Source organism: Ascidiella aspersa, chromosome 5, assembly GCF_963924565.1.
Source record: "Ascidiella aspersa chromosome 5, kaAscAspe10.2, whole genome shotgun sequence".
NCBI lineage: Eukaryota > Metazoa > Chordata > Ascidiacea > Phlebobranchia > Ascidiidae > Ascidiella > Ascidiella aspersa.
The window spans coordinates 5980584-6008409 of record NC_139451.1 but is presented as its reverse complement, the minus strand read 5'-3'; the positions used below and the strand labels follow the sequence as shown (position 1 = coordinate 6008409).

General features: G+C 31.4%; 1 protein-coding gene across 1 annotated transcript; it reads left to right on the top strand.

The window, feature by feature from the left end:
- Positions 1–352: 352 nt before the first annotated feature.
- On the top strand, positions 353–27620 carry LOC146141618 (arf-GAP with GTPase, ANK repeat and PH domain-containing protein 3-like). The gene is made up of 16 exons (XM_083390388.1): positions 353–475; positions 1608–1714; positions 2141–2199; positions 5942–6115; positions 7282–7423; positions 8957–9091; positions 10538–10708; positions 11724–11809; positions 12160–12348; positions 13048–13159; positions 14775–14929; positions 15949–16117; positions 18485–18694; positions 20367–20462; positions 22261–22334; positions 24513–27620. Exons 1-16 carry the CDS (start codon positions 417–419, stop codon positions 24720–24722), a joined length of 2148 nt encoding a protein of 715 aa, XP_083246514.1. The 5' UTR covers positions 353–416; the 3' UTR covers positions 24723–27620.
- Positions 27621–27826: the final 206 nt, after the last annotated feature.

Genomic DNA, 27826 nt, shown 5'->3' with positions numbered 1-27826 from the left:
TTACAAATGTATAAGCCTTAATTTAGGCAATAAACGGCCAAAAACCCATTAATAACAAATAAAAATAGGTTTCCGGTCATGATTTGATCCAATGAAGCGATTTTATGAAATGATCCAATGAAGCGATTTTATGTAAAATTGTTTATAAGTTCACAATGGGAGGTAACTCAACTTCTTTTGGTATTAATGTGTTTTTGACATACGGTGTCGAAAGCGATCTTCCCAAAAAAACATATTTTTTAAATAAAATACTTTCGGTTTTCAGGCTAATTCTCAGGCTGACTTATTCGCCAAATTGCTAGCATTTTGCCATACCAATCCACTCAATAACATCGGCTGTGTTAAATTTTAGAATCAATGGAGTTTAAGGGTGGAAGGTGAAAGAACGATTGAAAGCTTGGTCATGCAACGGAGCAATGAATAATATCAGGCAAGAACTGAACAATTCTGCCGCCATTCGACAAGAAATACAAAGGTAAGTTTTGTTTTGAACCAACGTAGTACAGAACAAAGTCTAGTTTTTAAGTGCAAATCTTGTCTATCCTTTACTTCTCTAAAGTTTTCTTTAATTGTTCTTTAACAAAACAATTACCTCAGTGAGAATATCAAAGAGCATGTATCATTTTGAACCTTTTGAATAAATATTTATTTTTCACCATTTATAGTCATTTTCAGATGTTGAAAATGAATAAAGAATTATACGATATGTTATAAATGCTACCTGTACTTTGGTATAAGCTTTGATATTCCTACTACAACCTCTAACCATTGGGGGCTAAAGCCTTTGCCCTTTTTCTATGCTTGCATGGAAAGTTCAAGGCCACACTACATAGTAGAAAACGTATTTCACTTTTTAGAAAAAGTAAACCTTGGGTTTAATGTAATTTTTGCAGTTTATTCAGTTGTTTGACTTTTGATAGTAGATTGTTAATTTTTACCTTGTGTCCTATAATGTCCTTAATTTTTAAAAACATCATGTTTATTTGTGTTTAATTTACACTGTGGATGCCAACTATATATTGAGGATTTATGATTTTTTTGAACATCTCTGCTTCTAGTAACTGTAAATTTTATTACACCTTGGCTCATTTTGTAAAATGAAAATTGATTAGGTTCCTATTTTTGTAATTGATTTTTATCAGTTTTATACTAATTCGTTTTACAAGTTGGAACATTTCAGAACAGCACAATATGACAATTTTATTAAATATTCTATTTTTTAGTGATGTAGGATATGCCTTTTGTTTGGCCCATCTGAATAACATGTCTTCGATGGCAATTACAATGTTATCATTTTACGTTTCATTTCACTAATTCTCCCTTAATATTAATTGGACTTAAAGATTCCTTTTAACACAAAACACACATGTCTGGTTTCGTTATAAATGATTCATTAATCGTTATTTGAAAGCAGCCTTAAAAGGGCTAGATAACAGTTGTTAACACACTTATGTTAACACACATTGCAAAATGATTCATTATGTCACAAATTAGAAGACACAAACTATTATTAGCATTGTCTGAATTGTCGATTGAATCCTTTGGTTTCAAGGAGATTTGGACTGTTAGTGATCCAAAGAAATACCTGTTTTCTGTTTTAAACGCAGGTTTGAAGGTGTCCACCCAAACATCTATGCTGTCTATGAGCTCATTCAGAATATTGATGACTTGGATTTACAAAATCAAATAAGGGAACATGTCATAAACATTGAAGGTAAACTTGACATTATTTGTATCGGTGATGTCTGCATACTATCTGGGGAAAAACTCCAGGTTTTAGCTTAAAACTTTTAAAGTTTGGCAAACTCAATAATATGTTAAGCTCTGTAGATGTAATTTTTGTAGGCTTAAACCTATAGAAAAAAAAGTTATATTTTGGCAAATTTGTGCTGTGTTAATTCATGTTGTTTTGAATTGTTTTATTAGCTTTAAGCTCGGAAATATATCGATATATCATTAAAATGACATTTTGTAAATTTTTTTGTTTTAAATGAGATTGTTTTCCTTGTGCTAAACTTGTGTAAAATCGTTCGTTCCGCAGAAAGCCACTTTTTTATTTTAATTCTATTCAGTTAATGCTATTATTTTATAGTTTACTATGTATTTATGTATTGTTATTAACAACTTTGTGTTTCTCCAGATTCGTTTGTGAACAGCCAGGAATGGACACTTAGCAAATCAGTTCCAGAACTCAGACTAGTAAGTTTGACGCTTTAAAGATAGAAAATAGATAGACCTGTTCAGTTATGGAAAAAAATATTAAACATACATTATATATTCACTGTTTAAAATTGTGGTATTTATTCTAGGTTTAAACCATAATGTTTTGTTATGTAGTGCAAACTTCTAACAGTGTTGTCACAAAGTCTTAAAATCCCTACAAAATTTTCAATGTTTTTGAATTGTTTTGTGCATTAAAAAGTAAAAAAAACTATGTTTTTAGTTATGGTAAGAAAGTGCGTTAAAATTATTATTTTTTTATCATGTTGACAATAGCACTTATTATACTGTTTTGTTTTTGAAGTATAATAAAACATTATTCGATGTAATTTTTTGCTTGAGTTTGTTAGAAAAGTTTTTTTATATCTTTGAATTTTTTTATAAAACTGTGTGTGAACCCTGCTCAAACCATATTATAACCAGCATAAGTTTTATTCTTTCATATTCAACATTTTGGTATTTCTATTAGGCAACACTTTTAATCTCAATCATTTGATAATTGACTTTGCAATAAGTGAAAGAGTTTATACGTATATAGAAGGTCAACATTAAGTGATTACCTAATGTTGCTTTGTCCAGGGTAACTCCAGTTATTTAATCTTGCGACCTCAATTTAACCATGCATCCATTTGTTACACCAGACTGGTGCCAAAGCACTAAAAATCAATATTCAAGCAGTGGCATCATCCCAGCTTTAAACCACATTAGGGCATGTTACTTCCCTGCTTAGTCATGCTACTTGGGTTAAATTTAATTAATGGAAAGTGTTTGGTCATTCTTTCGACTAATCTCTGCTGGTGGGTAAAGTACATATACATAATAGAACTATCAAAGCCCATATAGCAGTTATTTTAGTGCAGGATTCTACTGCAAAATAAAGCCGCATCAGAGCTAAAAGCGCTAAAGCGTAACCAAAAACGACCAATTTATACCTAGTAATGAAATACTTTCAAAATGTCTTATGTCTAGATATATTTGCACATGTGTATTTTGAAACTATAATCAGCTATTGAAAAAGTAACATGATAACATAAAAAACATGTATATACTAAGTAAAGCCTTTTATTTTCTTAGAATTAATGTATTTTAGAATTGTGTTACATTTATTTGTTTTTTTTTATATTGTAAAGAATAAACTTTATTACTGTTGCTATAATTTCAAAAATAGTTTCATACTGTGTATATTTTTTTCTATATATTCTTATGAGCATAATAAATTGGAATAAGATAGACCATCTACCAAAATCTGTGCTTTTAAAATGTATTAGTGGTATAAATTCCTGCATAAAACTTGGCAAAATGCATTTTTTTAACCTCTTGAAAAAGCATGCGCTTGAAATTGCGGGCTTGCTATTCAAACATTACTCCTTTAATGCCATGCACACAATACATGTTTTATTTAAACAACAGCCTGCCCAGAGAGAAAGCTTTTATTGAATTTACCTGAACTCACATGCCCTGCTACTTAAGCATGATGTCACAGGTTCTACTATGGATGTCTGATATATTATGCTTGATATTTTATTCCAATACCAATGACTCGAAAAGAGTGAGGTGAAACTGTAACTGTCTGAAGTGGTACCAAATGACACATGGTAATATAGAAAATGTCTTTAAATGTCTATGAATTGATTTGCGGAGCAAAAATTCTTGAAAAAAAAAGTATGCTTTTTTAAAAGTCATTTAATTTATTTTATGCCTAAGTTATGTGTTATTTTAAAAAAAGCAGGGAGCGATCTCATTTTAGGCCTTTAAAAACATAGAGAAGATTCTTTGAATGTCTTTGAACTTTTTTCATTCCACTATGTGACAACCCCATAATGGTAGAAAAAAATTAATATATTCCAAGGTTGAAAACACTGATTTTAAATACAAACCTTGGTTAAAATGTTAATATTGTTTGGTACCACCATTCTGTGTTTGAACAAGTACAGATGTTATCACTTGGCTAACTGTAACTGTATCCAAGTTCTTAAATATTAATAAAATCCAACAATACTAGTATCAGTACCTAGAAAGAGTATATAGTATTTAGATAGCTCATTAAAATTATATTATTTCCATTCATAGTATATGTTTATATATTTCCTATGGTGGTAAGGTAATAATTGGTTTTAGTTTAAAGTTATAAGAATATCAAAGTCCATTTAGAAGTAGGTAACATTTTAAATAAATCCTAAGATAATTATGTTAAGATCTATTTTCAATGTTCACAAAATGTTGCCTGCTTCTGTATGTCCTCTAATATTGATTCCACGTCAAAATAGAACCTCCAGCCATTACCTTAAGACTTAAAAAAATATTTCACAAACTGCAAGATACTTCTGTATGGGCTTTGATATTCATTCTACTTCTAACTAAAACCTCCAGCAGTTATCTTAAGATTTATTTGAAACAGTCACAAAATGCCACCTACTTTTTTATGGGCTTTGATGTTTATTATAGTTTTAACTAAAACCCCTAGCTACTATCGTAACATTTATTCCAAGCATTCCCAAAATGCCACCTAAAGCTGTATGGGCTTAGCTGTTTATTATATGTCTAAATAAAACGTTCATCAATTATCTTAAGATATATTTGAAACAGTCACAAAATGCCACCTACTTTTTTACGGGCTTTGATATTTATTATAGTTTTAACTAAAACCCCTAGCTACTATCGTAACATTTATTCCAAGCATTCCCAAAATGCCACCTAAAGCTGTATGGGCTTAGCTGTTTATTATATGTCTAAATAAAACGTTCATCAATTATCTTAAGATATATTTGAAACAGTCACAAAATGCCACCTACTTTTTTATGGGCTTTGATATTTATTATAGTTTTAACTAAAACCCCTAGCTACTATCGTAACATTTATTCCAAGCATTCCCAAAATGCCACCTAAAGCTGTATGGGCTTAGCTGTTTATTATATGTCTGAATAAAACGTTCATCAATTATCTTAAGATATATTTGAAACAGTCACAAAATGCCACCTACTTTTTTATGGGCTTTGATATTTACTTAACTAAAACCCCTAGCTACTATCGTAACATTTATTCCAAGCATTCCCAAAATGCCACCTAAAGCTGTATGGGCTTAGCTGTTTATTATATGTCTAAATAAAACGTTCATCAATTATCTTCAGATATATTTGAAACGGTCACAAAATGCCACCTACTTCTGTATGGGCTTTGATATGTATTATAGTTTTAACTAAAACCCCTAGCTACTATCGTAACATTTATTCCAAGCATTCCCGAAATGCCACCTAAAGCTGTATGGGCTTAGCTGTTTATTATATGTCTAAATAAAACGTTCATCAATTATCTTAAGATATATTTGAAACGGCCACAAAATGCTACCTACTTCTGTATAGGCTTTGACATTCTTTCTACATCTAAAATCAACCTCTAACTACTAACTAGTATTATCTTTTGATTTATTTCAAGCATTCAAAATGCTGCCTACTTCTGTATTTGCTTTGATATTCATTATAGGTCTAACTACAACCTCCAGCCATTATCTTAAGGTTTATTTGAAATGTTCACAAAATACTACCTATACTTTTGTATTTGCTTTTAAAATTCATGTTATGTCTTACTACAAACTCAAGCCATTTTTAGGAGTTTTTTTGAAATGTTAAAAAAGCTACCTACTTCTATATTCTTAGTATGCCATTTCATTTTGGTTTGGAGTCTTCCATCTATAACTTAGTGTCAATTTTCCACACGTTTTTAGGGAATTGTTGGCAACACTAGCAGCGGCAAGTCTGCTTTGGTTCATCGATTTCTTACTGGGTCGTATGTGCGTGAAGAATCACCAGAGGGAGGTAGATTCAAGAAAGATCTAGTCGTTGACGGACAAAGTTATCTGCTCCTTATAAGAGACGAAGGTGGACCACCAGAGTTACAGGTTTGTGTTTACCCTTACTGTTTGTTGAACTTGCATGTTTTTTTATTTTCAGGAAATTTTGTGTTGGTTTTCTGAAAAACGTATTGGATTTTTTGAGCTGGTAATAATGTGTGAAAGTGTTGAATAATTTTTGTTTTTGCCTGTGTTTTAAAACACATTTTTAAGCTCACTGTTGTTTATTCAAAGAGTGTTTTTTCATGTAAAGCCTTGATTGGTTTCAATTTAAAGCTAACATTATGCAAAGCTAGCATAGGGCTATGTGAAAGCTTCAAACAGTTTTGATTTTAAACTAGTTGACAGATTTTGTTTTTCAACTTGCATGGCATATTTTTAGGCTGTTTCAATAAATTTTGTTTTTTGTATGTTTTAATACAGGCATTTTTTTCTAAGCAGATGTTTTTTTTTCAGAGGATAATTTTTATTGTAAAGCCTTGATGGTTTTAAAGAGCTAACTATCCGCAAAGCTAGCATTAGGTTTATGTGAAAGTAAAAGTTTTAACTTTATAACAGTGTAATGGGGAAGGATAGGGGAATATAATGGCTTAGTCAAAGACTTTATACTAAGGTTCACTTAAGTCACTGTTTTTGCATGTATTGAAAAATTGACTTGACTTCAAAGTCATTTTAATAAAAATGGCTGAAGTCTTTTTTTTCAAAGCAACTGTTTATTTGAAATTGACTTGGTATCTATTGAAAACAGTGTAAATTGGACTTTTTATCGTTTAAATGACTCAAGTTGCATTATACCGTGTGAAATTTTCCAAATGCTGGTATCCTGATCTAGGGTTAGTATGTGTTTTAATTAAACAGGCCGAAAATATCTCTAGGTTGTTGTTTAAAACCTGTAGGCTTGTGTTTTGTTTTTTGACCTTTTTTTCTGTATATGCTTTTGTAATTCCTGTAAATGCTTTTCATATGCAGTTTCATTTTGTTTTTTACATTCTAACCTGCAGATGTTTTAATTGTAAACCTTATAAGTTTAAAGCAAGATTTAAAATAATTCAAAAAGCATCATATGCTAAAATTTATTATTTACATTTTTTCTTTAGTTTTGAAAAAAAATTATATTATTATAAATTGCATGAGATTTTGCTTTTAATGAGTGCATGTTTCAACAAAATGTGACTTTGTGCATGTTTATCGAGATTTTATTGTTTTTCTTTTAGTTTTCTTCTTGGGTGGATGGCGTGATTTTTGTTTTCAGTCTTGACGACGAAGGTTCTTTTCATTCCGTGTTCAATTATTTCCGCCGTCTCGCCCAGTTTCGAACCCTAAACAATGTTCCCTTAATTCTGGTTGGAACCCAGGGTGGGTTTTTATTGCTTTAGTTTTTTTTAGATTTATTTTGCTGTAAGTTGTTTAACTGTTAAACCAGTGTTTCTCAACCCATGGGTCGTGACTAGAAATGTTTAAATAGAATCCCAGGAGATTCTGGAATATTAGGTTTCGACTCTAGAATAACAAATCCAGAATAGTTTAGTAATTTTACCCAAACGACTAAAGTCAATTTAAGGTATTACCACTCTGTTTCTTACCCACCCGCACACATTTTACTCAGCTAGACACATTTAAATGTTACACTTGATTTGGAAAAAGTTCTGGAATCCTTGACGATGTAACTTGAAAGAGTTGGTAATTCAAGCTGCAACTGAAATCTACGCTGTGCATGAAAAAACTCAATTATAAATAGGGATGTTTAAAGTAAAATCCCAGGGGATTCTAAAATATTCAGTTTCTAACGAATCCCGAATATCTAATCCTAGTACATTTTTATTTATTATTTAATTCTGTTTTATTAAGGGAGGGTAATAATATAACCTACGGGGCCTACGGTGACAACAATTAATTGCAAAACACTTTGTTAAAATGTGTGTAAGTAATAAAAATAATCACTTGATTGACACTTAATAATTAGTAGGCGAAGGTTATCACGAGACGCTAAGTAATTGGTGGCCCGAAAAATGCTGATGCCGCACTACGTAGCCACATTTAAAGTAAGCACAGGCCTTTATCTTAACTTGCCAATCGCGTTTGTAAAATTAAGCACATCCATCCGCTGAAGACGAAAAAATTATATCCAATTACTTGAAATAAACAGCAGAATTGGATTCGAATTCCAGGATCGGATATTCTACTTTAAACATCCCTAGTTGCGACCCAAAATTGGTTGAACAGTTGATTTTGTTGGGTCACCGACTGCAGTAGTGCTTAGATTTATGAAGTTTGGTTCTGAAAAATATTTTTCTCTTTAAATTTGAGAATTTTTTTACAAAATTTTATAAAATTGGTGAAGACTATATGAAGTTAACTAAATCTAAAATCAAACTTATTAATGATATTTTATTTTTGTGTTTATTCACTTTAAGCTTACAAATTAACCAGTGAAGAAAATGGGGTCGCCAAAGCTTTGCTGGCATACTTAATTACTTATGTTTAGCATTTTGATCGCCACGAAATAATGTTGAGAAACACTGTGTTATAGCATGACGTGTGATTAATCTTTTACTGTATGCGTTGAAAAACAAAAATTGTGTTTTTTAGGTTTTATACAATCTTTTCTAGGCTTTATTTTATGTAAAAATATATGTAAATTGACCCTTAACAGAACAAATCAAGCATTGAATATTTAAATAGTTAACTCAATAAAATTTAATTGTTAGTTTGCAAAAATTTTAAATTATCTTAAATTTGAGTCTTTTTTGTAAAAATCAAAAATACCTAAAAAATTTTATTTTTATTTCAAATCGAATCAGGTAAATACCAATGAAATATTTCAGTAGCTAATTTTTGTCAATAATTTCCCTTATTCTATGTTCGTAAATTTAAAATGCGTTTTCTAAGACTCGATATCAAGTGACAACCCAAGAGTTATAACGGATGAGAGGGCCAAAAAGCTTGCAAGTGATTTGAAGCGGTGCGCTTACTACGAAACATGCGCCACATACGGACTGAACGTTGACAGAGTCTTTCACGACTGTAAGTAAAAAAAATCAATATGTAAACATAAATTTAATTTAGGAGCATAATGGTTGGAGGTTGTAGTAAGACGTAATAAGAAGCCCATATAGAAGTAGGTGGCATTTTGAACGTTTCGAATAACTCTTTATTGATTTTCAACGTCAAATTTATTTTAATTATACAAAATTAATCAATACACTGCATTGGCCAGACTTGGAAAACTAGATAATTAATTCTTGTTTTCTAATGTAAGTAATTGTAGCAAAATGTGGCTAATTCTGGGTGTGTGTCGTAATTCTAGTTCTTATCTAAATCAGATTTTACCGTAACTGCTACTTTGTCCAACAGCATTTTGAGTCTCTCAGTTAAAACCAAATAATTTGAATTGAAACATTTGGCCAGAACAACATATAGGTGAATTTTACACTCAAAAAGCCAAAACGTATATAAAAAGCACAGAAATATTTGCAATTTGCATTCGGATTAGAATAAATTGTCATTTAAACTAAATTAATTGTGAATAATGTAGTGTAATTTTAGTTGAAATTCTACTATCATTATAGAAAACTAGAAAGATCTAATAAAAATGAAAGATCTAGTTCTAATTCTAATCTAGTTTTGAAAAACTGAAATGATCTAATTATAATTTTGATCTAATTTAAAAAAGCTAAAATGAATCTAGTTGCCTGCTTGCAAAGCTTTTGAAATGTTTTATGTACTTTGGCATTAAAGCTTAATGTGTGCGTTATACATATGCAATAAATTGTGGTTTTCTTAACAAACATTTCCGTTTTAAAACTTTTTCTTTCTCCCACTAGTTTCTTGACAAGTTCATTTTATAACCTGATTTTTTTAACGCGGACCCTTGAAAATACGTTTTATTTGCATGGACCATAGTTGTCATGAAATTGTTCAGAAATTACTGTCATAAAACAAGAAGACCCAAGAAACCTGCTGTTTTTGGCCAAACAGATTTGAAACTGAAATAAAGTCCAAATACATTCCAATAAAATTGAAAATATATTCCATTTCCAAATAACATACTAAGATTTTAAATAGGACCCCCTAAAACTTGTCCATGTACTCCTAACGGTCAGCCGACCCTAGTTTACGATCATAGACTCTGGCATAGATGTACTCATGCGTTCAATACACTTTGGTGATTTTTGGAAATAAAAAATTACTGTGAAACCAAACAATTATTTTGTTTAAATTTGTAAATTTGATCTTTAACAACTTAAATGTATCTAAAGAAAATTGAACATATTTATTCACAAAGGTGACCTAACTTTTATAGACCTGTGGTAAAAGATTTAAAAAGCCAAATTGTCACCGTAAATTTATACTTTTAAAATAAAAACAATTTTATTAATATTTTAAATTTACTCTAAACCAAAAATCAACTTTCCTTGTTCAAAATCATCTTTCATTGAAGTTGAACCGCTTAATTATTTTTAATTTTAGTGGCACAGCGAGTGTCTCTCAGTCGGAGAAAGCTTGAATACGTTTCCCAGGGTGGCGGAGGGGGTTTGAGTGCCCCCTCAACTCCTTTGCACCGATCGGTCAGTACGTCGTCGGGGATTTACAATTCAAACAACGGAACTCCGACAAACGGAAATGCTAAGTCGTTACATGGTAAGTCCTACTTTTAGGTTTTTAACTTGTTAACATTACATGGCGGCAAATCTAAAATTGGAGGTCGTTCAGTATCACTTTTTTCAGACAGACACCCACTTTTCTTCATATACCTTGAAATATGGTCAAAATTTAAATTTTTTGAAAATAAAATCCAAGTAATATATATGAACCTTGAACACAAACTTAAATTTTAACGTTTTTGCCAACCGTTTTTTTTTTATACTCGATACTGATTTTTTTTTTATGTTCAAAATTTAAGTTAATTAAACGAATGCAAAATCCAAATTTTTTATAACTGTTATTTTGCATGTTGACATAATGCTGAACAAAAATAAATTGCAAAAAATGTAGGAAATTTTTTGTTTTTTAGGAACAACTATCTTTTATTTTTGTAGTAAAATGTGGGCCAAAATCTGTCGATACTAATATATCAGCTTTGGTGAAATTCCAGCTGATATTATTCGTAAATGGATCATTGTGTATCTCGGTTTAAATCAACGAATTACTATTTATTTATTTTAAAAACATGAAAAGTGTAAAAAATGTCGATGTTTAAAGCAATTTTATTGTGTTAAGTATGGTCAATAGGATTTAGTTTGTGATTTAACATTTTTTTTAGTTTTTCTATTGATTTGATTTATTTAGTTCTACAAATGTACAACTTAACTTACATGAAATTTTATACTCTTTTAATTCAATTTAAGTATTTCTTCTCGCACGTTTGGAACTCCAAGATATTTAATGTACAACCATTTTTCAGTTTTTTCATTGTTTTTATTTATTTATATGCTTCTACAACTTTTAAGTCAGTTCAAGTATTTCTTCTACATAAATTTTCAAGGGCTAGATATTTAATTTATAATTATTTCTCTTTTTTATTTTTTTCTATTTATTTAGCTCTATAAATATATGACTTCACTTAATGGCCATTTTTTTACGTTTTTAGTCCGTTTAAAGTGTTTCTACAAAAGTCTCGAAGACCAAGACTTTTAATCCATAAACTTGTTTTCAGGGGGAGAAAGCAGTTTGTCCATCGCCGGATTATTTACTCCAACACCTCTCAGAAAAAGCTCCAGAAGAAAATCAAACATTTTTTCGGTAGGAGCCTGAAAACATGTGTTCTAATTTCTACAAACCCAAAGCTTCAACTTAATTTAGACTGCTATGAATATAAATTAATATTTTTAGATGTTTTCATAATTGTTGCAAACTCTATATCACATGTTAAGGTTGTTAAGTACATCTAGCCCTCATTTTTTCCATTTTTTTTTCTTATTTTATTAAAAACAGTGAAAGTTTTGCCATAGGATTTTTACTTAGATAAACCTATCATCTAATGATTTGGAATGATGAAAAAACGATTTTCCTTTTTTTTGATTAAATGCCTCGGTTATCATTGAATCAGGAAAAAAAAAATTGTTTAACAAAGTGTTTTACTTTGACTGCAGTCTAGAAAAGTAAGTGATTCTGAAGAAAAAAGGCGATTAAACGACTTGGGCTTCGGTCGTAATATCCCCGTGAAGCAAGGCTGGCTTTGTAAGCGAACGTCGAAGGGAAAAATTTCCAACAAGGAATGGAAAAAGAAATACGTTGCTTTGGAAGACAACGGCAAACTTTCCTATTATAGCAGTATGCATGTAAGTGGTGTCAGATATATCAAACCCTGTGACAATTAGGTTGTAGTGTAATGCAAATATTTGAAGAACAACAGGTGTAGATTAATGTTGAAGAATATGAAATCCCATACAGAAGTAGGTATCATTTTGAAAGTTTTGAATAACTCTTTATTTTGAACATAGTCAAAACATACAAAATTATTTCAAACCCTGTGGCAATTAGGTTGTAGTGTGATGCAAATATTTGAAGAACAACATGTGTAGACTAATATTGAATAATATGAAAGCCCATAAAGAAGTAAGGTATCATTTTGGAAGTTTTACGTAACTCTTTATTTTTTTTTTACATAGTCAAAAATGTTCAAAATGCTACCTACTTTTGTAGTGGCTTTGATATTCTTACTATGTCTCCTCCAAGCATTATGTTCCAAAGACTATTGCTGTTGTGCATCGGTTATTTTGGTGTTGACGTTTTGGCGCCTTAGTTTCAATGGCGTGGGGTTAGAAAATGGGTTAGGGTTGGAATTGTGAGGAGTAAGTAAGGAATTTATGGGTTGGGGTTTGGGGCTATGTCCAATGTTGGATGAGCCTGATTCGGGATATTTAGGTTTAAGACTTATTCCGATTTAGATGTTATTACGACCATTTGCTATTAGTCCTATTTGGATGTTGATGTTGTTTTTATTTTGGTCTTATGGCTGGAGTCGATCTCTTTTTCAGGATTACATGGAAAACAATCATAAGAAAAGTTTGTCTGTTGTTCGGACAATGGTTCGGGTTCCCGGCCGACATTCTTCCGTTTCTTCAAAATCATCGCCGGCGACCAAATCAGGTGAAACATAAGGAATATCAAGATGTCATTTGTGGTGCTGCTTTAAATTAAAAAGAATAGTGCTTGAGTAAAAGCCATTCTTGGTTAAAATTCTGCAGTTTTGTAGGCCTTTTTTTAACATTTTATGACTCTGGATTCTGGAATATATTGTAACATTGCACTTATCTCTTGTTGAATAAAGTGTGCTTTGTAATTTTTTTTTCATTTGAAGATTGTCTTGTTTTCAGTTTTTTTATACACAATTATTATTACAATTAACAGAAATTTGACTATATTTAGCAGTATTTTTAATATCCTTCGATTAAAAATCAAAAACTAAATCTTGTATTTTAAGAAATGCGTTAGACAGCAGACATCTATAATATTTAAATGCAATCACATCATTTTAGTAACAAAAAAAATGATTTTACAAGAAGTTATATTTTTCAAAACTGCTCATGACAAACAGATTTTTATTTTGGTATGTTAGGATAATGTTTAATGTAGTTCTAACTGACAACAATTTACACTGGTAGTAGTTATTTACCCAGCAATTGAGTAAAAAACAGAAACTAAATCTTGTATTTTAAGAAGTGCTTTTAATAGAACATATCTATGATATTTCAATGCAATCACCAGTGTTGTAATTTAACTTAAGTGAATGACCTGAATAAATCGCACTTAAGTCACCGTTTTCAAGTGACCTTACTTTAACTTAAGTCAATTTGGTAAAATTACTTGACTTAAGTCTTTCAGACAAATGACTTTACTTGTACATAAGTTAACTTGAGGTTGAGATTGATTGTTTTCATTTAACAATATTATTGTAAAATTTAGCTATTTATTTAACTTTTTACTTATAAAACCATTATATTGCTACATGTTGTTTTTTGTTATTTTTAGTTGAATTATTGCTGTAATCAAACGATTTTACAAATTTTAAGGTTTGATTTAAAGATGACTTACTCTAATAATGACCAAACTTTGATTTTTACACAAATGGCTTACAGCCAGGGTTTTCAATTTTTTTTACTGCAGACACCTAAATTTTTTTTGCTTCGCGTGCCCTGGTAGGCAAACAAATTCAAAAATGACAACATAAATTCATGTCACAATCAAATAAAGTTTCAGAAATATGCTAATGATTTAAGTAAAATGGATTGTAAAAACATTTAGTGATAAAACCTTTTGTTCTTCATTAAACTCTTTTTTTTAATTTTGCCCTTCGTGGACCCCTAAAATTAGTTCGCAGACCCTCAAAGGTCTAGGGACCCTAGTTTAAGAATATACCTTACAGCAGTGATTCCCAAACTTTTTTTCTCGCATATTATTTTGCTTTTGTACAGTGATCATGTACCACCTAAGTTACATCTGACTAGAATATCTCAAACTATAACTATTTTAGCATATAGATAAGAAAATGAGCATGTAGCTATATTAAAGTTTGACATATGTCATTCCAAGAAGACATAAAAACCATAAATTAAACATAACACAGCAAATAGTTTTAATGCGATTCATGTAGTTGTTTTTTCTCCACCAGCTGCTAACAATTAACGTTTTGTACCTGAAATACTCGCACATACCACAGTTTGGGAACCACTGCCTTACAGTGTTTGTAATATTTGCAACACAGATGACTTCCTAGAGTTTCACCTCGTTTCAATGGACGGAGATACTTGGCAATTTCTGTCAGCATCTGCAGCAGAAAGAGACGAATGGATTTCGGCCATCGAACGCCAGATTATGATCAGTCTGCAAAGCAATCCTTCGCATGCCAGTGCTAAGCAGGCAAGTCGTTATTAAAAGCGTTGAATGCAGCTGCAACAAAATTGCATTAAACATATATATATTTTAAATATAGTAATATTTGAATATAGCATTAAACATATATGTATTTTAAAATATAGTAGTATTTAGATATACGGATGTCCGATAATATTGGTGCTGATACCCGATTACAAGTCATAGCAACGGTACTCAACCCATACTTTGGTAGTATCAGTGCCGATATGATCACAAATTATTATAGTAATTTCAGTCATGGTTTGCAATAGTTTCTCACTTGAAAGGTAAATTTATCTAAAAAAAGACTTGAAAGCAATCAAAGTTAATGAAACATTTAAAAAATTAAATTAATTGTAGCCTTATAACCTTTAAAGTCATACACGTTTCAAATTCATATATTTTGATTGTTTGGGCATATTAATTACATCATTTGCAGGTTTAAATATCAATGAAGCCAATTTGGCTGAATAAAACCCTTTGTTGTTCATTTTTTTGTTTATTTCATTAAGTTATATTACAGATCAGTGGTGTTAGGAAATCTAGAGTTAAGAAGTTTAGTTACCTCAAGTTAGTAACTCACTATTTTTTTAAATAATTAGAATTTAAAAAAAATTGTGCTTTGCATCGCAAATTTTTGCTGAAATTTTTTTATTAACACCACCCTAGTATTGAACTAGTACTGATACTACCACTTGGCATCGGGTATTGATCTTCTAATGGCAATGTAATTTGTTTTGGCAAACATTCAATTCCAAAACCACTCTATGTGATTAAACTATAAATTGTATTAGATAGAAATCGCTCTTCTGGTGTATAATCAGGGTTACCACTCATCTGGGTTACCAATTATTAACCCTGGTGAGGTCAGCTGGTATCTGCTGCCGAAACGTCGGTTTATACTTCGTGTACACCAGAAGACCGATTTCTATCTATTGATATTTTGCCTGGTGGAGCTAACTCTATTTATAAATTGTAATGTTCAATATTCTCCAGCCTATTACAATTGGAAATTTATTTTTTAGCCCGCTTACGAGCAGAACTTGAATGAGATTGAAGGTAACGAAACCTGCGTTGATTGCGGAGGATTAAATCCCACCTGGGCTTCCCTGAACCTCGGATGCCTAATGTGCATAGAGTGTTCTGGAATCCATAGAAATCTTGGCACCCACATATCAAGAATTCGGTCATTAGGTGAGTGAAACTCAATTGGTATAAAAAATGGGATATTTTACGATTAGGTCTAATAAATATTAAAAAGATACGCTATTTTTTTCTGTATGATCTGGTTTCGTTTATATTATTACTTCAAAAAACTACACTGCAGAAAAATAAAGTTGATTTTTTTTAACGAGTACGATTTTAACCCTAGAGTAGAATTGAGACAATATTGCACATACTTCGATATAATATTGGTTCTTCACTTTACAATTTTTGCAACGTTATTATACTAATGTTACCACTTGCATAGTGATTCTTTAACTTTGTGGCACAACACACGACTGTGCCATGTTTTAATTATATTTTGTTGTTTCATATTAATGTATTTTGAAATAACATGCCCACCTTTTGATTATGTGGAGGTATTAAATTGCTCAGTGATTTTCAAACTGTGTGTCACCGGACATTTTGTTATTCGAAAAAAATTAATTCATTGTATTACAAAAAGGCATGTAGACAAGCAAGACTTCAATTGATGTATTACATTCATTAGTACACCCTTACCCAATACCCAGTCGCGGGCAAAGCCAAACTTAGCAAGGCCTCTACTGGCCGTACTAAATTTCCACTAACAATTTTGTTGTTAAAACTTTTAACTTTAAATCAGTATGAGATGATACCTATCAATCTGTGGCATAATCCAGGATTTTTAATTGCAATTGGAAAATGTCCAACTATTGTGTTTAAAATAAAGTAAGGCAGGGTTTTCAGCGAAGTGCAAAAATATGAATTTAAAAAATTATTTATTTTCTTTTTTAATTTTGGTGGATATAGTGCTATAAAATACATCAGATTAAAATAATACTTGGAACAATGTACTATATTAGATTTTAAATCTTTTTTTGTTGTTGATAGTTCTATTTTCTTAATTTTAAATCTAGAAATCAGGTGTCACTGTTATGACAAATTATATTAAAATCAAGCTTTTGTACAACAGTAGAATTTTCTAATTTTACCCGATGAAGTATGGTTGTTCGAAAGACTGTTCGCTATCGTCATTTTAAGCTACCTCTTTGCTTTTTGTAAATTAAAAAACTCCCATGTTTAGGTGCAACTTGTAGAAAAGCATGCAATACAATGTACAGTATTAGTATGATAAGACAGCTGAAAAGTTTGTGACATTTGCTTACTACCTGACATTATGTTTTAATTGAATTGATGGTAAAATTGTAGGACTTTTTAAAAAAGTGTGCTAAAAAATTTTTTTTTATTTTTTTTAATGTGCTGCAGGCTGATTTGTAAAGCAAAAATTGGAATCCAAAATGATTCATAAAGCAAAAATTGGAATCGAAAATATCTCATAAAACAAAATTTGGAATACAAAATAATTCGTAAAACAAAACTTGGAATCCAAAATTTCTCATAAAGCAAAATTTGGAATACAAAATAATTCGTAAAACAAAACTTGGAATCCAAAATATCTCATAAAACAAAATTTGGAATCCAAAATAATTCATAAAACACAAATTGGAATCCAAAATATCTCATAAAACAAAATTTGGAATCCAAAATAATTCGTAAAGCAAAAATTGGAATCCAAAATATCTCGTAAGGCAAAATTTGTAATCCAAAATAATTTCTGAAGCCAAAATTGGAATCCACAATAGTTTGATTTATCTCGTGGCACCCTTGAGCCTTAGAAATGGCACCACAGGGTAAACTGTAAAAAATATTATTGAAGTTATTAGTTCTGATTTCTGTAATAAAAAACATGTCAGTTATCAACAGTGTGGTAATGACTTAAGTCAGTGTTTCTCAACCTTTTTTGGCTTGTGGCGCCCTAAAGAAAGTATGAATGGTTGGCGGCATCCTTGCTCGTATTTCTGCGTGGTTAACTGTAACTGTGCGACAAGGTTAAACAAAACCTTAATTTTTGGACTTTTTATCCTACACAAAAAAAGTTAAAAATGGCACCCTAGAGTGCAGTGGCACCCTGGTTGATAACCACTTACTGAGCTTAAGTGCACTTCAGTGACTGTTTTGAAATGATTTGACTTGAACTTAAGTCATTCAGCCAAATAAATTGTTTTGAATTTAAGTGTTTTTTTTCACATTTTGTGATAAAGTTGAGTTGCTTAATCTCAATTGTTGGACATAAAACGGTCAGATTGCAGCATGTTGTTGTTTTCTTTTTTTAGTTGACTTTTCTTATTTCAAAAGTTCATTGTTTTATTATGATATCAGTGATTCGCTTGGAAGATGACTTTCTCCAATAATGAGACTGGGGCTTGACTTGGGTAGCTAATGACTTGGACTGTGACTTGTTATTTTTTTTAAATACTTGACTTGGAATAAGTAAAAATGACTTGTTAACATCACTGGTTTTCAAATTTTATCCAGAGCTAGACGAATGGCCGGCCGAATGCCGCGCAGTTATGGAGAAGGTTGGAAACCTGATTTGCAATTCGGTATGGGAGGGACGGACCACCGTTGGAATTCCGAAACCTTTGCCAGATTGTACCAGAGAAGAACGCGAAAGCTTCATCAGGAATAAATATGAAAGAAAGGCCTTCTTGCTTCCGCTACCACCTAAATATGCTGCCGATTTAAGTAAGTTTATATTAGGTAAAGCTGAAACGCTTTTAATTGTAGGAATATTTCCGATGACAATTAAATTTTAAAAGAAAAACTCTTGCTTTCAGAACAGATGATATGTAAACTGTTTACAAAACATGCTATAAACTATAAAACATAAAAATTATCTCTTAAAATTTACCGGAAATATGCCTAAAACATTTTCATAAACAGTCTAAATATCATCAAGGCAGTAATGGTAAATAATAATATACTTTTTTTGTTAAAATGTAGTTTGTTTTAAATTGCTATTTAAAATGTTGAAACTAAACTACACTTACCAAATTGTCAATCAAATTTTTAAATTTGTTTCATAAAAGTATTTTGTAAATGCTTTTAAAAAAGGCCCCAACGTCATTTAATATAAAACATTCAAAATTGTTTACCCAAAAGACCTGTGTTTTCAAATTTAGTGTTGTTTACTAGCATTCTTCTCCTAGTACAGTGGTTCCAAACGTATGGGTTGCGACCCAAAGTTGGGTCGCCTGATTATTTTTTGGGGTCATTTGTTTTTCAGGGTGTTTTTAAAGCTGACATGCGTTTATATTCTTAAACAAAATTATACGCCTTGTTTCAAGAACACACTGAAAGCGATCGAGCACAACTATATGATTAGTGATTTGATAAGCATATTATTTTCCGAAAAAGTAACTGCTTTTGTAGTGCAGTTTGTTTGTAACGCAATCTTGTATGATATTACGACTATTCTTTGGGTCCCAAGATTATACTAAATTTTTTTTTTAAATGGGTCGCCTTAAAAATGAGTTGGGAACCACTGGTTTAGTATACAGTTTGTGATTCTAAACATAAAATTGGCCCATTAAAATGACATCAACGAGTTTTGGTGTCATTCAGAACTACAATAGCCACAAGGCACTCTGTCTTGTAAGACATAAGCCACTTGTTACTGACTTTTCCATTGATCTTTTTGATTGAGTGCCATTGAACTTTGTCAGTTAAATTCCTTTGCGGCTTTAACCCCTGAAATGTTAAGAGTCCACTCATTCTGTTTCATTTCTATACAAATCTCTGAATGACACAGGTTTTTTTTTATCCTGTTTTAATTACTATGCATTTTGTAGTGAAATATCTGAACAGATACCAATCGATGTGTAAAGACATTAATTTTTAAAAATGCAATTTTAAAAAATGTTTGCTGTTTGCCTGTTTCCTTTTGAAATGTTTGTTTTCCGCTTAAACTTAACAAAATATTCTTTGAAGTTATAATGTTTAGTAAGAGGAAAAAAAATCTCAATGTTAGAAGCTTTTATTAAAAATAAACTCTTTTATTTTTCCGAAATCTTTCTCTGTTTAGTAGGAGTGCCTTTAGAAATATTGTGAATCACATTGCAAAAAACGTTGAGATTCAATCTATGTAGTTCTTTTATAGTTTTTTAAAATGTTTGTTTTCCCCCATTTGAACTTCTTGTTTTTTTAAATCTAATACAAAATTTTTTGACAGTAATTATATGTATGATAAGAGGCTAAAAATTCCAATGTTAGAATCTTTTATGTCAAATAAATTACCTTATTTTTCAAGAATTTTTTTGCTGTTCAGTAAGTTGCCTTAGAAATATTGACAATCACATTGCAATGCTCATTATTTCAGTCTGTATGGAAGGGTAACCTTTTGTTTTGTTTATTTTAGCTTCTTCATTGTGTTACGCAATAGCAGACGGGAACACCCAACTGACGATGCATTTGCTTGCCCACGCCACTAAAGATCATATCAACACACCTATAGGTATGTAGCTTTAATGTGAACAAGCCTTTACAGCAGTGGTTCCCAACCAGTGGGTCGCGAAGCATTTCTAAATGTAACATTGCATATGTGCTTGTCTCCATTCAAGCCTCTTGATCTGATAACATCCAATATGCAAGCTCAAGTCCACATTAATAGAAAATTGCATGAGTATACTTGTTTCTTTTCCCATTCGTTTGTTTTTGATTTGTTTGGCCATGTCTCACTGTTAGTTGCACGGGAAGCACTGCTTTACAGTACATTAAAAACTTTTAAAACCTGTTAGTTTTCAAGGTGTTTTTTTAAGCCAAGGTTTGTTGCATCGATTTTTTGATATAAACTAAACGATCATTTTAACATATTTTCATCTTGTTATTTTATGTTGTTTTTTAATCATCAGTGTAAAATGTAAAAAAGCAATATTTATAACTGCTATGGCTTGTTTGTTTTTTTACATGGCATTGTGTACAAGGGGGTTTATGCAATCGCAGAGGAAAAAATCCCATAAATATTTAATGCACTTACTAGGACTAATTCTGAAAATTCCACGAACAAGATCAATTACCAGATGTTGTACCCACAGCTGCATTTCAGATTGTAAAGGAATTACAAAAACACCATCACAAGCCATGATTTTTGTATATGTCTTCAGTAAATCATACTCATTAAATCAAGACAGTAACCATATTTTCGTTGGGTACAAAAAGTCCTTGATTTTATTAAACATCAACACCACTATGAAACAGTAATAGTAACAGCCCAGTTAGTTTGAATGACTTCTCTCATCAGGATTGACATTCCTTTAGTGACCTTATATCGCCCAAATTGACCTTCACAAGATTTAAATTACCTTAATTGCTGTTGAATGGTTTGCAGATGGCAGAATGACCTACGTATGGTGGAAATGACCTTAAATTTTGTCAGTGTAATTGCTTGTGGTCTGTTTATTTGTGCTGAACTCTACATAAAGGAAAAAGTGACCTCAAACTGGTTATTATCAAACTGTTTGCCGCAAGAGATTTCAAGAAATAGCCTATTACAAAATGCACACTTTCCAGTAGAGATCTGATAATACTGAGATTTTTTTTTTTTTTTTTTAATATTGGATTGTAACTATTTTTAACATTATTATTGGAGTGTGACCTTAAAACACTGTAAAACACCTTGGCAAATTGCCAAAATAAACTTCAATAAAGAAATCGACCAATTTGCCAGCAAATTTGACCCTTTTTGACCTTTTATACCATAGGGAGGTAATGTGCATAAGAATATTGATTTCCAAGCTATCCATTGATATATTTTTCCATCGCAATGTGTTCAATAGAATCTGTGGTCTGTAGGGAAATTATATCAGTCAGCATTTAGCTTGTTCTTCATTTTTTTCTTGTTAACAAAATATCTCTAATTGACCAAATACTCACAAGGGACCTAGACTTTCCTTTTTGTAGTTCAAGCTAAAAAATACTCTCGGCAGACAATCACAGAAATTTAGAATTCATAACTTTAGTGTCAAATATTATGTGTATTTTTTAAACTAATGCGATTTTTTGTGATACTAACTGAAGACAATGTTGTGACTACTGTTTATAAAAGCATATTGTTTATTTTTCCCTACCTTTTTTGTGTCAACTGCAACAATGTTTTTTCTTACAGTTTTGCAATGGCATCTTTTCTAATTTATTTTCCCTAAAAATACCTATAGATTTGTATAACTGCAAAGCAAAAAATTTGGACAACTTTTGAAATTCTGGACAACAACAGTGTTGAATATGACGTCATAATGTTGATTGTTGTGTCATAGGTGCAGAACAACAGACACCATTGCATGTTGCAAGTTCAATTGGAGATCTTGCCTGTATACAACTTTTATTATGGGTAAGATATCCTCTACACTTTTTTCTAACCGTATAGTAACATGTTTAAATCCACCGGTTTTGAAAAATGTGATTACTATACGGAATATTTAGTGCCAGTAAGGACAAAAACATTATTTCAATATTATGCTGGCATAACCTTTAGGTTAGTGTAAGTAAGTGGATGGCAAAGTTGCGTCATACTTTGGCGTCACAAGGTTACGTCAAAATGTGACGTCATAAAAAGTAATCTTCTGAACACCACACAGTTCGTTTAATTGGTTGAAGTTTAAGATTGGACAGGTGTTACTTTTGATAGAAAAGCAACATTGCAAAGATGTTATCCATTCGCGCAAGCAAAAAAATGCCTTTATAATTGGTTTATGTTGCCGAAACTTTTTATTTTTGTGATAATGCAATAGGACGTAACTTTTTGGTTATATAATTTTAATGAAAACTAAAAATCTAGCAACATAATAAGATGGCCACGCAGCTAAGGCATTCTGGAACATATGAGATTCACACTAAGCGCGAAACTTTTTTCTAATTTACAAATTTACAACTTACAATGGGTAAAAAATACAGATTGGTGGGCATGGCCACGTTTGGATTTTTTGGTACGCCCTTGGTATACTGTATACCCAAGTGTATACCAGATTAAAGTTATGGCAAATAACTGTCAAACGGTATACAAAGGTTTACAGATTAGATCAGTATTTCTTACAGATTAGATCAATTATTAGTGCAAATGAAAATTAGGGAACCTATTGGTAATAATTATTTTTTTTACTTCTTTTTCACGACCGAAAGCAGAAAGTTCTTAAGGTTATACTTGTGGGTGACACGTTATGACGTTTGTGACGTCATGTCTTAATATTGATTTCATTGATTTTTATGCCTTGTGCATTTCTATTTATGAGGTACAACGAAGTTATAAGTTAGTAAAGGTATTCACTAGAGATTGACCGATAATAGTGCCAAAGATTTTACCTTTTTTTTTCAACCAATACCCGAAACAAAAAAAACAGGTAATTAACTATATCATATTTTCGCACTAAAATATCGGCCCACTTCAACCGATACCAATATACCGCTAGAAGCGAAATATCGGCCGTTTTTATCTATAATTTATATATCGCTCTATCTAATAATCAGGGTTGTCATGCCGTCCATATTTCTAAGAAATTGACTTCCGTACTTATTTTGTCTTATTTTCCACAACCACAAAACTTGATGTTATTCCTCCGAGAATTTGTTCGTTTTTCGATTGTCCTTCTTTTGGGAATGCTGCTAATAACCAATTTGTCGCTCCATAGAAAAAAGCTGCAATAGTATCAATGGAAGCGAAATGTCGGCAGATATATCTGTAAACCGATTGCTCTATCTAATAACTAGGGCCCGCAAAAGTCAATAAAGTCAAAATTTTTTAAGGAGCTCGTCTGTCCACGAATCCAAGAATGAGTTGTTTTCAGCACCTACGGGGCTGTTTCTAACAAGTTTATAGGTCAAAATAAAGTCAAAATTTACAATAAAGTCAAAATGTTCAATAAAGTCAAAATTTGTCAAAATTATGGCTTTTGACAAAGTTTTTGTGTTTCTTGAGAGTAGTTTTTGTAAAAATCGCCGTGGAAGCATTTTAAATCAGGAACTGCGGCACAATTAAACCATATTAACCCATAAAAGCAGGAAATATGTCGCAATGCCCACTTGGATCAGCCGTAACTTTTATCGCAAATTGTCCATTTGTTTATTCATAGCTACGCATTTAAATAATTCTTATAAAACACTTCCTCTTCATAAACGTGGTCTTTTCGAAGATCAACAGTTTGGATCTTAAGAATAGCCTACTGACATTCTGTAATACAAAAATGCCTAAGCAGGCTAAATCTATCGCCAGAAAACACGACGCACTTTTTAAATCCATAAAACACCTTGACTTTTTGACAAAATATTACGTTTGGGTCTGAAATCGACAAAATATTATGTTTAAGTAACTGACATCAATTCAAGGAATAACTGTAACCTCTACAAATAAGCAATTTCGTTAGGTTAAAATAAAGTTAAAATTTGATAAAAATAAAGTCAAAAAAAATGTTTTTTAAGTTAAAATAAAAATGGCCCTACTAATAACCGATATATCGCATTTTAGAAAAAGGGTCTAATAGTACTGCTATACACTTCTATCATATTATGTTCTCAGCTTCGCGCCAACGCATGCCAACCGGACACGCTGGGACAAACTCCACTTGCGATCGCCCAACAAAACAAGAACACCGACTGTTTCAAGTTGCTGGACACCAACAGGCCTTCACGCAGTTCTTCCTTTAACGACAATATACCTCAGCGTTACGACGAACCTAGCGACTCATCGAGACCACATGTCAATTACATGTACACCAGTGCGATATAGTTAATTGGTAAACTCTATCAAAGCCCATACAGAAAACAATATGTTTTTGAGAGTTATGTTAAAAATGAAAAATGAAAAAAATAAATTAAAAAAAAGAGATATTGAAAATAGATCAAAATACATTCGAAGCGTTCAAAATGCTACCTACTTCTGTCTGCGCTTTAATATTCTTACTACGTCTTACTATAACCTCCAAAATTATGCTCTGCTAGTATATTTTCTATTTTTTTTTTGGGGGGGGGGAGATAAAATTGCATGGTTAACCTAAGTTTAAAGTTGAACACCATACAAAAACTATTTTACCTGTAGAGTTTAGCTTTTAATTTTAATTTTTGATCAAGTCCATTGTTGGCCACTATACCTTTCAAGACTTTTACCGGAAAAAGCAGAGAAAATCTTCATTTTTTCCAATATTGGCCCATGCTAAAAATATTTTACCTGTCTTTGTTTGCTTCATTCAGTTTTTGGTTCCATATAGTCGGCCACCACAACCGATTTAATGTTTTTACTAGAAAAATTTATGTAGAAAAATTGTGACACTACACTGTTTGTGGTCAAATCTACCCAAATCTGGCTTTAAAAACCTACCTGAATCCACTGTAAACAGTTCTCTTCATACTAGTAGACCAGTGGTTCTTGACCGTTGGTAATTCCCGTAAAAAGTACATTTTAACATTTTTATGGGGGGGATTTTTACAAGCTTTGAGGTGTTATGCTAATAAGCTAAAAAAGGGTGGTTATTGTGCTTCCGAATTTTTTAATAGCCAGTGATGCCCAGTGACGTGTCATCCTAGTGTCATTAAATCGTTGAGGTTTTAGCAATGATATGAGGTGTTACTTTATGCTAAAAACTTCAGTGGTTTTCCGGCCTCCAATTTTATAAATAGCTAGTGGTGCCAAATATTATGACATCCTAGCAGTGTTGTAAACAAGTCCTTTTGAAATGACTTCAGTCCCAGTCAGGTCAAGTCTTTTAGAATAATTAACAAGTTAAGTCACACACAAGTCATATTTAGTGCAAGTCAATTCTAAGTCCTCGTCATAAAACTTACTCGTTACAATATTAAAATTGGATAAACAACTTAACTTAAAAATACCAAAGATGTAATATACAGCAAGCGAATTGTTTTATGTCCAAACGTTAGGATAAATAACCCAATTTTATGAAAAATTCTTTCTGAAAACACTTCATTTCAACCAAAACTATTTGTCTAAAGGACTTCAGTCAAGCCAAGTCATTGACTTAAGTCATTACAACACTGCACCCTAGTGTTATTTAATTAACGAGCTAGATAGAATGCAACCAATCATTCTTAGGCTAATGACACTAGAAAGGTTAAGAACCACTGGAGTCGACTGTTAATAGAGTAACCGTCAATTAATATAACTCAGCTGTCCACACATTGTTTTTACTGCTATCTTACAATACCTACACTATTTCATTGCTCGATTTTATTTTTATATTTTAACGAAACAAAACGATCGGTTTGCACAGCACGATTAGAACCTCATGCATTCGTTGAATTTGCGAAATTTGTTAAACAATTTTTTTTTTCATAACTGGGATTGCAGTTTCGGCAAAGTTTTGCTTGAATTGGAATACATTTTTGAATATTTCTTACAACAGGGTTTTTATTTTAACGCAAACGCCATTTTTGGTTTGCATGGACCAGGGTTGACATAATAGTTTTAGAGCTGACCTTACAACTTGATGTTATTAGACAATTAGACCTTGAAAACCTTCTGTTTTCGGTCCAAAATATGTAAAACTTAAATGGAGTCCAGTGCTAGCACGATTTTTTAATTGAACTCTTTTCTTTAAAAAAAAGTCAAAAAATACACCAATCTGATTGAAAAGGTTCCATGTGGGTGGAATTTTACGTTTTCTGACTTATTGTAACTGGTTGTTTCCTACTACTTACCTCTCAAAAAATCCCAATTTGGTCGAAACTTAACAGGATTTCACCAACATTTATATCAGTGTTGAAAACTTTACGACCAATTACATGTTTTGAATGTTAAAAAAGTTTTTTTGTTATTGCAAGAATACTCCAGTACCGAAAAGTTTTTTTTAAACTTTTTTTTAATGAGAGTCTTATTTTGGACAATAATACTTTCACGCAAACATTTTGTAAATTGACTTCATATTTGACATTTCGTGTGTTTTTTTAGAAAGGTTGAAAAACTGTTAAAGAAGCATTTTTAGTTTTTGGAAAAGTCAATTTCTAACGGCACACGCTGATTAAATATAAATCTGATTTTTATTAATATATATTTGTGGCAAATTTACAGGCCCTTTGAAATACAAAGGTGTTTATATTAACTGTTGCCCCTATTGTAATGATTGAATTACAATACCCAGAGGAGCTACTTTTGATTAATATACAAAGGTATTTTTATGACAAAAAAATCAATAAATTCATGATGCATAATTCTTGCTATAGTCGCAAAGCTTTTTTGTAGACTTTATATAACAATATTGCATCATCTGTGAGTGTTACAAAGCAGTACATTGTACCAAAGTTACAAAAAAAAACATATACTTATTAGAAATTTTACTTTGGTCTTTGTGTTAGCAAACCTCTCATTGCTACCAACATTTTAATCTGGTGCTATTAGTGTTGAACTGACCGATTGATTTACGTACTGTTTTTTTGTAGCAGATACCTGTCTTTTATCTTTTTCTTCAAACCAGTATTTTGTAAAGTGGTGCTGCCCCAAAATTTTCCGCGAAAAAAGCTGTTTTCGTTTTTTTACCATATCTTTACATGTTTCAGTTTATTTATTTTTATTATTTTTGCTCGTGTATTTTATATGGTCGTCGTTCGTTCGATGTTGTTACGGGGTGATTTCAATGTTGTGAAATGATGCAGTATAAAAATCATATGATGATTGTGATTTCAAAACAGGTTCAATCTATGACAGGAAAAAAAGCAGGTTAAGAAACTTCTTACGCCAGAATAATTCTAGGCAATTTGTATGTGTTTGTTTCTGACAACTAGTTAAAAACTTTTCCTTTGGAACACTTTAAAACAGTGGTCGGCAACCTTTTTAGCTAAGAGATATAAGCCATACATTCTTGGTTGTATTTCCATGAGAGCTAT

Excerpts from the sequence above, each read along its gene's own strand:
- LOC146141618 (XM_083390388.1), top strand. The coding sequence starts at position 417 with ATGAATAATATCAGGCAAGAACTGAACAATTCTGCCGCCATTCGACAA. Across the intron at positions 476-1,607 it reads ATTCGACAAGAAATACAAAG|GTTTGAAGGTGTCCACCCAA; the intron begins GTAAGTTTTGTT and ends TTTTAAACGCAG. Across the intron at positions 18,695-20,366 it reads TAAATATGCTGCCGATTTAA|CTTCTTCATTGTGTTACGCA; the intron begins GTAAGTTTATAT and ends TGTTTATTTTAG.